General features: G+C 40.4%; 1 protein-coding gene across 6 annotated transcripts in view; it reads right to left on the bottom strand.

Moving 5' to 3' along the window:
* LOC117574355 (sterile alpha motif domain-containing protein 5) overlaps positions 1-15,172 on the bottom strand; it is a 159,834-nt gene that overhangs the window by 55,706 nt on the left and 88,956 nt on the right. Inside the window, exon 3 of one of the 6 annotated variants that reach the window (XM_034258190.2) lies at positions 13,865-13,963. The exons of the other annotated variants lie outside the window; for them this stretch is intronic. Within the exon in view, the coding sequence (XP_034114081.1) occupies positions 13,880-13,963 (84 nt within the window). The 3' untranslated portion in view covers positions 13,865-13,879. Of the gene's footprint in view, positions 1-13,864; positions 13,964-15,172 lie in introns of those variants that run through there. 6 annotated transcript variants of the gene reach the window in all.

Genomic DNA, 15,172 nt, shown 5'->3' with positions numbered 1-15,172 from the left:
ACTTTTTATGATTGATTTTTGATGTCGAAAATTCTCATCTTTTCATTCATCATACCGAAAAAAATATTTGAAAAGCATTTTGTTTGCCAATCAAGTTGTTAAATCAAACCTGTCTGTCTTCTCTATTATTGGTTTTTCGCAATTCTTACCTGCAAAGAGAAAAAGATATATACGAAAATGTTATTAAGTTTAAAATTGCAAACGCAAAAATGTTCATATGCAACAATATGCAAATCGAAGTGAACAAAATATAAAATAGAAACAAGAAGAGCAATCGAAACAAATAAACAATGTCAGCTCATAAGCAATTGATGGGAGAATTTGATTATGCACATAGCTAAACAGAAATTGATTATTTCTCTAGAGTAACCGAAAGCCAAAACTTTTACTCCGGGTATCAAAAGTTTTTTGCCATAAAAATGCGTTGAAGTGCACCACCGACAAGTTTTCTGAGCGTGTGTGTGTGTGGGGAGTATCGAGTCTCATCCATATACAAATAACTGCAAAAAGCCACTACACAAGTCAAATCAATAAAAAGAGCAACAGCAGGTAGAGGAGGATCTTCTGATGCTGGAAGTTGTGTAAACTTTTGGGTAAACTCAAGCAACAAATTCAAATCGAAATGTAAAACAGTTACCTGACTTTATGCAGCAGCAGTAAAACGAGAGAAGGAAGCTGCAGAGCACAGCTGGGGCGTAGGTGCAACTGTCGCATTGATGAGCAAACAAGCTCACAAGTGCGTGACACCGGACGCCAAAGAGGAAGCTTCCTCAGGCAGCCAGACAGCTGGAGGATGTGGATATGGATGTGGATGTGGAGGCAATTGCAGTTGCAGCTGACACTGTGCACTGACTGTGTGACAGAAACAAGCACAAGTCCAGGTAATCCTTTGGGTACAACAAGCGCTCCAGTCACGCCCACACTCACACCGAAGCAATCTCCTCTTACTTTAGCAACGGGCCAAAAGCAAACAAATTCAACAAAATTGCTTGGCTTGGTTGATCAGTCAAAATGCGGACAGGCGCCATGCATATGAGAGTAGTTCATATGTGTGTGTGTGTGTGTGAAAAGGGTTGCCTTCTATTTTTTGGCAGCATTTTATGCAAAACTCTACAGCTGCGTGACTTTGCGCTTATTTTGGCCTGCAGCAGCCCCCAAAGAGAGAGAGGAAAGAGAGGAGAGCACAGACTGGTCACAAGCTTTGGTTATTCTTTGTGGTCAGGTGGGTGTTGATGTGGTTGTTGTTGTTGTGGGTTTGTTTGCTTCGCTTGTTTGCAATTTGCGTGCGTGCGACGTTTTGTTTGTGCGCCTCAAGCTATGCTTCATTATTTTTGCAAACTTTTTACTTAAACGCAGGCAAGTGCCCAACTCTGTGTATGTATATGTGTGTGTTGCATGTGTGTGGCTTTAAATTTTGTGTAGCTGTCGTACAGTTATTGATAAATTAGTCTTGGACACTTGTGGACAGTCTGGTTTTTGGCATATGAAATGCAATTATTGTTAATAAATGTTCTGTGCACAGAATTCAATTAAAATACGCACACACACACACCCACATAGACAATGGCCTGTCAATTGCCAACACAGAGAGAGAGCGAGATAGAGACTGGGACTGCGGGCGAGACTTAATGAAGGGCTTGGACACAATCAATGCACACACACAAAGCGCCACTTAAAGTTGAGGCAGGTATCGCATTGTTGTTGCTCTTGTTGTTCGTATGACATACCTGTCACGCCCACAAAAGCTATAACAACAACACGACAACAATAAATAAATCCGCTTAACTCAGCTTTCCTAGCAATTTTACTAAGTGCCAACGGCGCAAAAGATTTACCACAAAGTGTATGTCGCTCTCTTTCACTCTTTGTCTCTGTCTCTTCTGCTTTTGGGCTGAACTAATTTGGCCCTTGTCCCGTTTGCCTTTAGTTATGTTGGCAGTGTGTTTGCAGCACTTTTCCGAACGATAGAAAAGCAATTCACTTTGAAATTTGCACCTGTAAACATTGTCAAACAAACGAAGACGAAGCAGAAGAAGGGAACGCAGCACACAAAGCACAATGTAAAGACGGACAATGGCATAACAGGCACTTGAGTGCAGCCAGTAGCCGCACCTGATGTGTCTTCCACATTGTTGTCCGTTACTCTGTTGCTCTGTGTTGCTGTGTTGTGCTTTGCAAATCGCCTTAGCCGGTAATTGTGTATATGAACAAACAAGCACAAGACACAAGCTACCAGACAGAGAGACAGACGGACAGACGGACGGAGAGTAAAGCAAAGCAGAAGACGAGCTCTCGAAAGTCCGACAGTGGCATTTGCCATCGACAGACACGCCTCCACCTATACCGCCGCCCCCTATTTTCAGCTGACTCGTTAGCAACGCCTTATGCCACAATTTTGCTGACGCTGGCATTTATTTTTATGCCATCAGCTCGACGTGAGTTTGACCAGCTGCAGGTAAATGCAATCATAAAAATGTATCATTATATTAAATTCACTTTATTGCGAGGTGAATGCATTGAAAAGTATGCAACAGCATTTACTGCTATGGGCGTGCCACACACATACACATACACACAAGCTCGGTTCAATTAAAGTTCAGTTAACTTTGCCACAGTCGCAGACAGAGATAAAAATCAGTAGAGCACATACAAAAAAAAAAGGTGAGCCAAAGCGCGCGTGGCAAAAGTAAATTGAAATTGAAAATCGAAAGTTGTTAAATTTAACGATTGCGTTTCCAGTCGTTTATCTAGCTGTCTATGCCACTTCTTTTCGCTTTCAAGAATACGTTGGAAAATTGTCAACGGAAATCGCCACTGCGGCAGCCCATCATCATCATCATCATCATCACAGTAGCAACAGCAGCGGCAGCAAAGCCATTGACAGCATTTAGCATATTTATTTTTATTTTCTATACATTTTTCTATTACGCTCTCAGTCTTTTACTTCTCTTCTCTTCTCTCTCTTTCTTTGATTGCCCCTCTCTCTTTTTCATCGCCTTCCTCCAGCTTTGCTTTGTAATTGATTTTGAACATTCATTAGCTTTGGTTCGCCTTTGTTTGCACTGACCCCCAAAGCCAAAAGGAAATGGCTTTGCGCTATTGTTTCGCATTTTCATTTTCATTTTCGTTTTCATTTTCCTCACAATGGCAAATATCATCATGCCGCATGTTAAATGTTGCAGAATTTCGCTTTAAATATGTTCCCTTCCATTTCTTCTCTCCCTCTCTTCTTTTTTACTCGTTACATTTTTTTTTTAAGTATTCAACGCGCAACTCGCAGAATTGTTTGAATTTTTACTTTCGCATGTGCGACTTGATTTCCGTTGCAAATGGTTGCAGTTCATGGGTGGCCAAAGGGAGAAGGGAGAGGGCTGACAGGAAAGGGAGCATTATAAGTGATATTGAAAGCGTTGCGTTTATGGGCCATTGTATTGGCAAACGACGGAAGAGAGAGCACACAGGCAATGCCAATGCCAATGCCACCGCTCGACTTTTATTGTTTAATGGTGCGTATGATTTATATTTCATTTTATTTTTTATTTTTATATTCCAATGCCAACCCATTTCAGATTCTTAATGCCCCGCCATTTGCCCCATTTGATGCTCAGCTTGCTTTAAGCCAAACTAAGCACACAAAATGCTTAACAATTAAAGACATACATATTTCAGATTGGCTCGACAACAAGAGATTGAACTACATAAATTATGCCTGAGAGCTGCAATCAAAATATGACAAAAAAGACCGCAGATAATGCACATAAAATATGTCAGAAATGTGCCAAAAAAAGAGAAGCTGTGGGCAACTGTTTGCATGTTTTGGCCAAATAAACTGAATGAATTTAAATAGATGCGGCCTCCACAAAGTAATAAACCCAAAAGGAATGCGTCGACTGATATACAGAAGAATACAAAAGAAAACAAAAGGAAATATAGAAGTAAAAATCAAGGCACAAAAACTGCTCAAAATGTAGCCAAGCAAAAAGGGAACAAATTGTTTTGCAGCGCCATCGACATTGGCATGCCAAGAACAATAACAACAACGACGATGGCAATTGCTACAAGCGGAGACACGGCACAAGAGACAGAAAGAGAGAGAAAGAAAAGCGGAGGCGGAACTGTCGCCGTTGCAAAAATAATAATAAAATCTACAAATAGATTTTAAGCAATTTCACTTGTGAGCGAACGCAATAAAAATCAAGAATATTTGCCATGAATTCTCCCGCAAAAAAGAAGTAAGGAAGGCACCCATAGAAACACACACACACACACACACATACACAGTTGATAGCATGCATGTGCTGCTGTTGGGAAAGCGGAAAGAAAATCGACGGCGATGGCGTCTACTGATAAAAGCTGCAGCCATTGAATGCCACACGAAGGATAACACACAGAGCAGGAGCAGAAAACGATTAAACTCTGCATTTATTTGGCCTCGCTCTCTTTTATGCTCGACTTTCCAATACGTGTAAGTAGATACACACACACACATGCAAAATGTTGTGCAGGATATCTCAATAGAGTCACGATTATTTACACGCGCAAAGCGAATAGAAGGCAACATAGTTGGCCATCCTCTTCTGCCCTCTCTCCCTCTCTCTTTCACACACTTTGTGTGTGTGTGGCAAATGGGAAATTGAATTTCACGCTGAGCGAAAACAAACCCAATCGAACCACCAGGCACAGGCCGAGAAAATAATAAAATCATGCTTAAAGTAAAATTTACGCCGCCGTCCAAAGTTGCCAAGTTTAGTGGAGCATCCTCGCTCTCTTTCTCTCTCCTTCTGACTGTTGCACGTGCCACACGCCGCACCGTCCAAATGAAAATCGAAAGCAATAAAATGAAAGCAGAAAAAAGTGAAATAAAATAAGTGCGGCTGCGGCAGTTGGAGACGGCACCGCGTCTACACTACGTATACGTAATGCGAGACAGGTAGCAGCAACAGCAACAGCAACGGAAAGTTGACAAAACGTTGCATACTTATTGGGGCATGCAATCGCTTGACAACAGGCACTAAAAGCACCAATTTCGTGTTGCCAGCCTGACAGCCAGCCACCGCAGCTACGACCACAAGCTGAATTTATTTTCCATGTTCCATGTTTCATGTTGCTACAACAATGATGATGAGGATGATGATGGTGAAATATCCACATGAAATACAAATCACAAGCCAAGCTGCTGCCAAGCAATTCATCCAAAGAGCTCAACGCTGAAAAGCTGACAAAATAAATATACAATAACCAAAGGCAAAGTATTCGCTGTAAGTCCCTTCACAACTCACAAGTTAAATTATTATTTGAAGAAGCCAAATTTATGTAGAGCAAATCTCTGTCAGACTGCAGTCAGAAGAAAACTGATGAATGTTTGAGCTAAGCATCAAAAATCACTTGATCTCTATGTCAATCGATTTGCCATTTAAGCTTACATATTTATGATAAACATTTTTGACTTAACAAATTCTATGGGACTTTAGACTATTTCTTTTCTATTTTCATGATAATGAATTCTTGTCTTTGGTTTTTGACTGGAAAAGAATAAAATAAGAATGGCTGGATCTTCATGTCAATCGGTTAGGCTTAATTATTTTTGATATTCACTGCATTTTTAATTTACTTTAGATCATTAATTCCTCTTTTTTTAATAAACAAATTTACTGGATCTACATTTCAATCTATTTCTTATTTGTGTTGCAATTTTTTAAATTTTGCACAATTTAAAATTTTCATTAGAGAAATTTGAAAATGTTAGACTTATCTGGTTTTTTGATACATGCTGCATTTTAAAATGAAATGTTTGATTAAATAAATATGTACTTTAAAAATAAAAAAAAAACAATTCATTTTTATCATATCTTTCCCATTCAATTTTATACCATTTGCTGCATTTCGAATTTAAATTTAGACTAATTAAATTCGATTTTACTTTTCGACTATTTTCCAAAATGTTGTGCAACATTTTCAGTGACTGATGTCGAATTGAAAAAATTATCATAATAAAATGTGTTTTGATTTGGGCTTGATAAGAATTGTAGCCTAAATGTGGTTGGGGGGTTTGGGCTGGGCTGGCAAATGCCATTGAAATGGCTCATAGAATTTGCATTTTTAATTCGCCTTTTTGCCAGTTTTGCATAATGCCACCGACGTGTGTCAGTTGTTGTTGTTGTTACTCTTGTTGCTGTTGCTGCTGTGGCTGTCAGCTGCCAGTTGGCTGTGCCCCGTTGTTAGTTGCCTTCCATGTTTGCCAGCTGGAAAGGGTCCGCACGTTACAAGTTTGCCAAGAGAGAGGGAGAACAAGAGCGAGAGCGAGAGAAAGAGTCGCAGCATAGCGAAATTGGCTTGTCAGTTAGCATTTGTCGCTGTCGCTGTCTCAGTCGCCGTCTTAGCTCTCAACTTTGGCCGCAGGAGCCAAAACCCAAGTTAAGTTCGTGTCGTCCAAGTTGCGACTGAATTAATATACAATTGCATAGCTGAAGGCGCATTTAAATAAACAAACTAAACACGTCACACAAACGAATGCGAAATGTTGACTGCGAGGGGATGATGATGACGATGAGAAGCGGGCAATAGGGAATGTGAAATGGAAAGGGAAAAGGGGCAGGAACAAATCTCGTTGGGGTTGCAAACTTTTGTCGCATTCATAAATATTCATAAATAAGCAAGTAAGTAAAACATATTTTCTGTTTGATTGCCTGGGCCAAGTTTTTGCTTTAACGCTCGCGGCCCCGGCAACAAATGGCAGTCAATTTTTGTCAAACTGTCGCGCTGATAAAACTCATTAAAGCGAAACTTTCCAAGCTCCTCCGATATGAGTGTAAAAAACAAGACAACCAGCGAGAGAGAGAGAGAGAGAGAGAGAGAGGGAAGGAGAGCAATGAAAAAAAGAAATGTGAAGCAAAATGCTTTGCGCTTCATTACAAGTCACTTCCGTTTTCCATCTGTTAGCTGTTGTTGTTGTTTTGTAATGAAGGCGAAATCCGCAACGCTGATCTCTATCGAAAGTTTTTGGCTTTGATGATGGCGCCCCCCCACCCGTCAACACCACGCCCCCTTCTCTGCCCTTACCGCCTACGAGTGAACCCAGCTGTGTGCGGCAGCAACAACTAAATTAAAATTTACAGCACTTAAAATGAGAACGTGCCTGTTTTATTAAATAAATTTTATGGGGCCAACATAGAACACAGGACACAGAACAGAGAACAGAGAGCGAAAATAGATAGAGAAAATGCGAAATGGAAAATCTTATTGTAATAACGAATTTTCTCGCTTGCTCAACTTGTTGTTGTTGCTGTTGTTTTTGGAAATAAATTAGACATTTAATGATGACCGCAGGCTGTTTGCTGATTGCTCTGCAACGGACATTGTGGATATCTCTCTGTCTATATTCTATATATAGAATACCGAAAAGGAAACTTGCGCATTTTTGCTGAGATTTATTTAATTTAATTGAAGTTTTATTGAACGCAACGTTGCGGAACTAAGTGTTAAAGCACAGCACAGACAAAGCACGCAGCTGCTCTTGAAAGCTTTAACAACATTTATCGTAAGAGAAAAATACCCTTAAGTTTGTTATTGCGTACGTAACTAAATAAATTATGCCTCCCAAGTGTGTGTATAGGAATCTGTTGTTGTATTTTTATTGCCAAACTGAGGACAAAGATTGCCAAAGTGGTCAACAAAAATGTTGAATCCTTGGGGTACACAAAAAATAAGCATTGCTTCAATTTAATATTTTAAATATATCCAAAAAACAGTAGAAAAGTTGCCAACTTACTTAATTTGTTAAGCAATAAATTGCGTATTTAATCAAAACTCTAAACTCATTTTTCTTCTTTGATAAACACACACGAGCAAAGCTTACGAAATCCCCTCTGCACTTTTATATATATTATTTTTATAGATGCGCCAGGGGCATATATTTCAAGGGCTTAAAACTTTTACTTACTCAACTGTCTAGCAATACAAATTCGCCTCTCGCTTCTTCGTTCTCAGCCACCTTGCAGCGAAGGCAAGTGCATTGCTTTACATTTTGGTAATTGAATTAGACAACAGGCGAAGCAGCACAAGAACAAAAAAAAAAAAACAGAGAAAAGAAAAAGAAAACAAAGAAACTTCGTTGTCGTTGGGCTGCGATTACTTTCACTCGAGTGCTTCGAAAGCTTTTGACACTTGGCTGCAAAAATGTCTGCAGCAAAGGATACTCGCATGCAGGATATGCTATGCTATGAAGACGGCCATCAGCTGGGGACATCAAATGGCCGTTGTCGACTAATGAAAATTAGAAGAAAACTGGCGTCCCTAATGCGCAGACAGAGCGAGAAAGCGAGCGAGAGGGAGAAAGCGAGAGCACATTTGAATATGAATTTCAATTTATGCTCGGCGTTCGCACATGTCTAAGAGTCGCACCCCAAGGACACACTCGAAAAACACTCGCACACTTGTTTCCTCTCTCTCACTCTTTTGGTTCGTCTGGCTGGCAGTCAACAACCTTAGAGCAAGTTTAAGGTAATAAGCTGGCTCAACACAAAAAAAAAGAGGAAAAAGTTAACAAGACGCTGGCACAAAACTAAACATTAAGCATGCACACCCACACATGTGCGTGTGTGTGTGTGTGTTTGGGGCATGCAACTCGGCAGGCAGCCAGGCAGTATTTCTTGGGGCCAAGTTGCACATGCATAAGTTATGCTAAGGTAAAGTTCATGCAACTGCCACGCACTGAGACCGAGATCGAGGCACAAGGTAAGTCGTTGGCTTTAATGCGCCCGCTGCTTACTGCTTGCCACTTTAATTATGTGTGCCCCAAACTCAAGCTCAAGGCAAGCTGCTGCTTGCTGTTTGTTGCCACTGCTGCAATGTCTGCTTCAAATCATATTAAAACTTTTTTTTTACTCTAGACAAAGGAAGAGAGAGAAAAAATTAAGAAACTTTCTGCGCCGCAAAATGAACTGTACAATGATGTGTCTGGGTTTGTCTTTGTCTGCAAATGGCGATGGCGATGGCGACCGAGACGAAGTCCTCTCGCATTAACGGCCCAGGACAATCGTGCAGTCTGCAGGACACCCTCTAATTATTATGCTATATGCGTGCGGGATGCTAAACAAACGTACTGCAAAAGAAAATATAATAATAATAATAGTAATAATAGAAGGGAGCTGAGGAAGCAACAGAGCGAAGAACTCTCTATGGGCAGCATAAAGTTTGGATCATTGTTGTGGCCAATCTCTCTATCTCTCTGTCTCTCCCTTAGCCAATCTCCGCATCATCCACTTGCTTAGTATATATCTTTCTATCTATCTGTCTGCTGTATTCCCAAGCTGTCTACGCATTTTCGATGCGTAGAAGAGAGAGTGGAAGATGGGCAGAAAGAAAGCCATAAATTGGCATTGGCAACCGCAAACTAAAGCAACAAGAAAAAAAAAAAGGAGAAAATAATGAAAAAAGCTGAAAAAAACTTTTCCTTTCGGACTGTGTAGACGCAGCACTTAAGACCAACACAACACAGAGCCAGAGCCAGAGAATTCGCCAGAAACAACTTCAAATGCAATTAAGTTTCCGACCAGAGAAATCTCTGCCAGAGAGAGTTAAAGGAAGAGACTGACTGAACCAAAAAGAGTTGCTCCGTCTCGGGCCCCACAACAATTTCACGCGTTGGCCACGGCCAGCTCAATAAAAATAGCAAAGGACTTGAGTTAATGCCATACAGCCACAAATGCCTTTCTTTCCTCTACTCTACTCTATCTATCTATCTATCCCTCATCCCAGTTTCCTCTTCATTTTGACTGCATTGCACAATGTGCGGCATTAAAAATGGCATTAAAAATAACAAAAAAAAGAGAAAAAAGTTAAAAACGAGGAAGAAAAATTATTATTTCACATTTAGCACGTAACGTACATAAATCCTTTTAAATAAACGTTTGGCACGTTTTTTGTAATATTTTTCACTGCTGCTCTCCTCCAGCAACTATGACGACGCGATAGAGCATGAGAATGAGAATGAGGGCGAGGACGACGCAGTCCATCGTTGTCCATGTTCACGGTTTACCTGGCAACTCTGGCAGCAGCAGCAGCAAACTTAAGTCTTATCCCTGCCAACAGGCGACGAGCTCACGCTTTTTTAATTTCTTTGGTTTTCTTAAAAAATTACTTGCAACAGCAGTGGAAAGATGGGCAGGACAACGAGCTGCGGATTATCCTGTCGCTCGCAACTCTTGAGCGCATGCAAATGGGTTACAACAAGAACAACAAAAACCATTTGGCTGGGCGTTCAAATTAATCATGCTGCATTATGGCCGGGGCGTGGCAAGTTCGTCGTCACGCTGGGCAACGCTTTGGGCTTCGGTTGGTCGGTCTTTTAATTGATCGAAGTTATCGCAGCATTTAAGCATAGCATACTTTTCAGCGCACTTGACAACACTTGCACAATCTCTCTACTAATTGCAGCATTGTCTTGCCATCAAAAAAAAAAAAAAGGAAATGCAAATATTATGCAAGACGTTGCCAAGTTGCAGCTGCAGCTGCATTGCAGATAGAGCCACAGCCTAACGACTGACACGTGAAGAAGTTTTGCAACACGTACCAGCACACACACACACACATACAGAGGGGGACAAATTTACGAGTACAAATACACTTATTTATCATTATTCAGTCTGCCACCCGCTTGCCACCTCTTCTGACTTCTTTTTCTTGTGGGCTGTGATTTATTTGGCGAGGCAGCTTGGCAGCGTGGTTTAATTCTGGTTTTGGCCAAAATCACTTGGCTGCCACAGCCACTGTCTGAAGGTGCCACACAACGTGGCACGCGATAAGACGACGACGACGACGCCGCTGCCACACTCAAGGGGTCGCCGCCCAACTGCAGCCGCAAAAAGAAGAGAAGCAGCAGCAAAAGAAGGCAAATGAAAGCGCTGCACAAGCAAATGCAAAAAATGACACGAAATCGTTAAGAGACTTCGTTGCTTGCCTCCTCCAAGCTCTCTCTCTCTCTCTCTCTCTGTCGCTGTGAGTTCTAACAACAAGCGCGTGCCCAGGCAACGGAAATGCTTTGGTTGCGCCCCCGAAACGCAAGTAGTAGGCGACTTTGAATGCGGCGCGGCGCAAGTGTCGCAAGCGATAAGCAGCAACAGCCACGCCCCCTTGTGGCACGACTGTCTCTTGCCCACACTCTCTCCTTCTCTCTGCTTCGTTCAGTCTGTGCAAATGATATGCAAATGTGTGAAAAGCCAAAGGACAACTACGTGGGAGTGTGAGTTCCTTCGCAGTTCCTGGACTTGACTGGTAAGCGATATGGCGCGTCTGCAATACTTTTTTTTTGCTGTTGCTGCTGTTGTTGCAACCCTTCTTCTTGAGTGTGTGTGTGTGTGTGTGTGTGCAACACAGGTAGCGACGACACAGCCAAGTGCTGTGGCAAGTACAAGTATGTAAACAAACGAAAGCTACGACGGCGAGTGAGTTGCATGATTTATGCCTTCGCTTTTTTTTCGGGGCTTCTTCAAGTGGCATGTGAAGCGGCCATTTAAATTTATGAATTTGTCTGGGCTGGAAAATCAATAAAGCAACGTTTATCGATAGACTGAAGTATCTGCTAAAGATGACAGCGATATGGCATGCCACAGGGATCAGCCTTTTGCCATATATCCACGTATCAACCAACTGGCACGCTCACTCTTGCTCCATCTTTTTTTTTTTTTTTTTGTTGCTGTGCGGTGGGAATGTTGCGTTTGGCCGCAGCGCATAAATTTCAATTTTCAATAAAAATGCTTGTAAAAAATGCGGGTAATTTACGTTTTTTATATTTGCAGCTACAGAGAGTGAAAGAGAGAGAAGCTTACACACACAGACAGAGACAGCTATGCAGCAACTTCACTCATGTGTAGACATAAAGGATGCGTTGGTATTTTCCATGTGTGCGTGCGTGTGTGTGTGTGTTGAGCTTAACGCAATGCGATGCTTTTTATGCGGTCGATTTTAAATGGTCTACTTGGGAAGTGCTGCACACAAAAAATAAAATTGTCATATGAAAAATGCATAATAAATGTGCTTGATTGCCGTACGAAGCGAAACTCTCTCTCTCTCTCTCTCTCTCTCATTTTATAACACGCTGTGTGAGAGCGTGCTATGTGGCATGTTCACATGCCTTAGAGCGTGCCACACACATTGCACAATTTTTTTGGCAGGGATGAGAACCGTTTTTATTGACAACGACATTGGCTGATTGATTTTTGGTGCTATTGCTGGGGCGTTATCCCCACGTTATTCCTCCCCTCCAAAAAAAAAAAAAAATACAAGAGTACTTTGCTATCGAGGAGACTGAGTTAGATGAATAGTGTTGAAATAGTGACAGCAACTGAAATAAAATTGTTGGCGAAAAAAAGTTTGGTCGTTTTTTTTTTGGGCGAAACGAGTCATAAAATTAAAATACGACTCTCTATGCATATATCATAGGACGGATCATAAAAGAACAAAACGACTTTCGGGTGTGTCATCAGAACAGTTATATGACGGCTATACAAACAACAGCTTTAGGGGCTGCCTGTTCTGAATTCCAATTTCGACTGTGTGTCAAACTTCCCTCGAAAAGTTGAAATGAAACGAAAATACTAAACAAATGATTACATCTATAATTCAAAGCTGTGCCCTAAAAGTGGGCCTTAAATTTGTGTATATTAAATGCAAATATTTTAGAGTATATACCAAAAAATACTGAAAAAATACTTATATATGTTGTGAAAATAAATTGAACTTGAATTCAAAGCTCTGCACACGAATTAGGATAGTACGTTTTGGTATATTTAATGCATACTAAAAAAATACTAGAAAAATACTAAATAGTATTTTTGCAAATGAGTTCATCTATAATTTGAATCTGCGAAAATGAATTGGACTAGAAAATTTGGTATACTTAATGTAGATGTTTTATAATATATACTGCAAAAATACTAGAAAAAATACTAATCAACATTTTTCCAAATGATTTTATGTCTCATTTGAATGGTGCCCCCAAAAAAGTATTTAAAGCAAATATTTCAAAGTGTATACCAAAAAAATACTAGACAAATTTACAATAAATATTTTATTAAATATTGAAAATATTGTCGGAATTAATTGCAGCCATTGCAATGCATTGTATCTCTGTAATGTAAATTGCTTTTGCTTTGCTAGCAAATAACGCTTAATTGTCATAAAAAAAAAAACAATTATTTGAAATTTCTAAATGAGCTGCAATTGTTTAAATGGCAAGCAACAAAAAAATAAAAACAAAAATCGGCAGTCAAAATCAATGAAAATATAAAATGGTTGCACGACTCAACTTGACGTGTTTACACATTTAATTAATTTGATGTAAGCTGTTGTTTATTTTCGGCCATGTTTGATCTATGTTAAAGTGTTGTGTGATGCGTTAATCAGGAATTTAGGGAGAGAATCGATAGAGAGAAAGAGAGGAAGAGAGTGAAAACAACGAGAGCCTAAGGCAAACAGCAAAAATGTTTGCTTAAAGCGCCTACAACAATGTTTATATTTCATGTGCCAGCGTTTTAAATATTTAATGTGTTTCTAATTGTGCGGCAACGTACACACACATACGCACACACACAAATAGAGAGAGAAACACATACTAACACACACGTGGAGTAAAGTGGACAATATGTATGCGTAAATTATGCAAACAGCATTTGGCATAGCATATTTATTATTACGGCTACTACTTCCATTGGCCAGGAATGATTTATTGTTTTGCAAAAATTAAAATTGCATTTGCTGTTTTTGGATAATTTAAATAGTGCTAAGTGCACAGCTGTGCCTAGGAGTGAGGGAGCAAAAAGGGGGGGGTGGTGAAAAACCAGAAAACATGACTTAAAACACATGCATTTAATTGCGTTTCAAACTAATTAAAATTGTTCGAGTGCCACTTACGCCAACAGCTGTTGTTATTCGTGTTGTTGAGGTTGGTATTGTGTAATAAGCTTACCTGCAATTAGAAGAACAAATAGAGAAAAAGAATTAAATGATTTGTTTAGTTTGTGATTCATCAAAGTACAGCACAAAAAAAAAACCATAAAAAAGAAACTGTCTCCTCACTTCAGTTGATGGCGTCTCCCTTGGGAGGCAACGCACAGTTTGTGGCACAGAGCTGTCAACGCTTCTGCTTAGCGCACAGCGTAGTTGACTGCAGTTTTTCACATGCCGCAGGTAATTTGTTGCACATGGATTGCGGCACAATTGGTACGAGATTGGACGAGTTCTTTGGACTTTGTCCAGTCTAGAAAAATGCTCGCATAACAAACGACTGACGACAACGATGACGACGACGATGACGATGAGGACAAACAAACAACAATCTCATGGCACGTCAACAAAAGCCCCAAAGGCAACACACACACACACACATACACAGAGAAAGAGGCACGCATACAGATACAAAGCAAGCAACCCAAGCCAAAAATGGACAGAGACATGAGCAATTGTTGTTGTTGTTGTTGTTGCTGCTGCTGCATCTTTCAATTTGAACCCTTTTTTCCGTTCGATTCATTTTCGTTTGCGTCTATAAAAACTGAAGGCAGGAAAATTGAAATGACATAAAATGAAAATTCCAATACGTGCGCACAATATAACCCAACGTCCATTGGGGATCATCTGCGTATGCCACACACTACAGTCTACTATACTATATATGCTATATACCATGCACCATTGGATCTCTCTCTTGTCTAAGGGATAGCCAGAGAATTCCCTCAACACATGTGTGTGTGTGTGTGTGTGTGAGTACATAATGAAAAAGTATCCCCGACAATAAGTAATCGAGCAGCAAAAAGGGCCAAAAACTCAGGCAGGCAGCAGCATTGTTGATGTTGTTGCTTGCCCCTTTTTCCTTTCCTCCTCGATTCTATTCTGCTTACTCATCGTCATTCCGGGTGCACAAATAATCAAGTTAGTACCCAAAGCGAAAATATCACAAGTTGTCAAAGTCGCACCTCCACAACTCCACACTCCAATCTCAATTCTCAATCCCGGGGCTGGAAAGTATTTAGCGCCCGCACGCCAATTACAATGACAATGAGTAATTATTTGTGCAAAGAGAACCCAAAAACGTTGCGGCGACCCTCGCCTAAGAATTCAAATGATGGCTGCAGCTGTTGCTCTTCCATTTGAAAGAGAGAGAGAGAGAGAGAAAAAAAAG

The sequence above is a fragment of the Drosophila albomicans genome, chromosome 2R (genome assembly GCF_009650485.2).
Source record: "Drosophila albomicans strain 15112-1751.03 chromosome 2R, ASM965048v2, whole genome shotgun sequence".
Lineage (NCBI taxonomy): Eukaryota > Metazoa > Arthropoda > Insecta > Diptera > Drosophilidae > Drosophila > Drosophila albomicans.
This window is presented reverse-complemented; position numbering and strand designations above follow the sequence as displayed.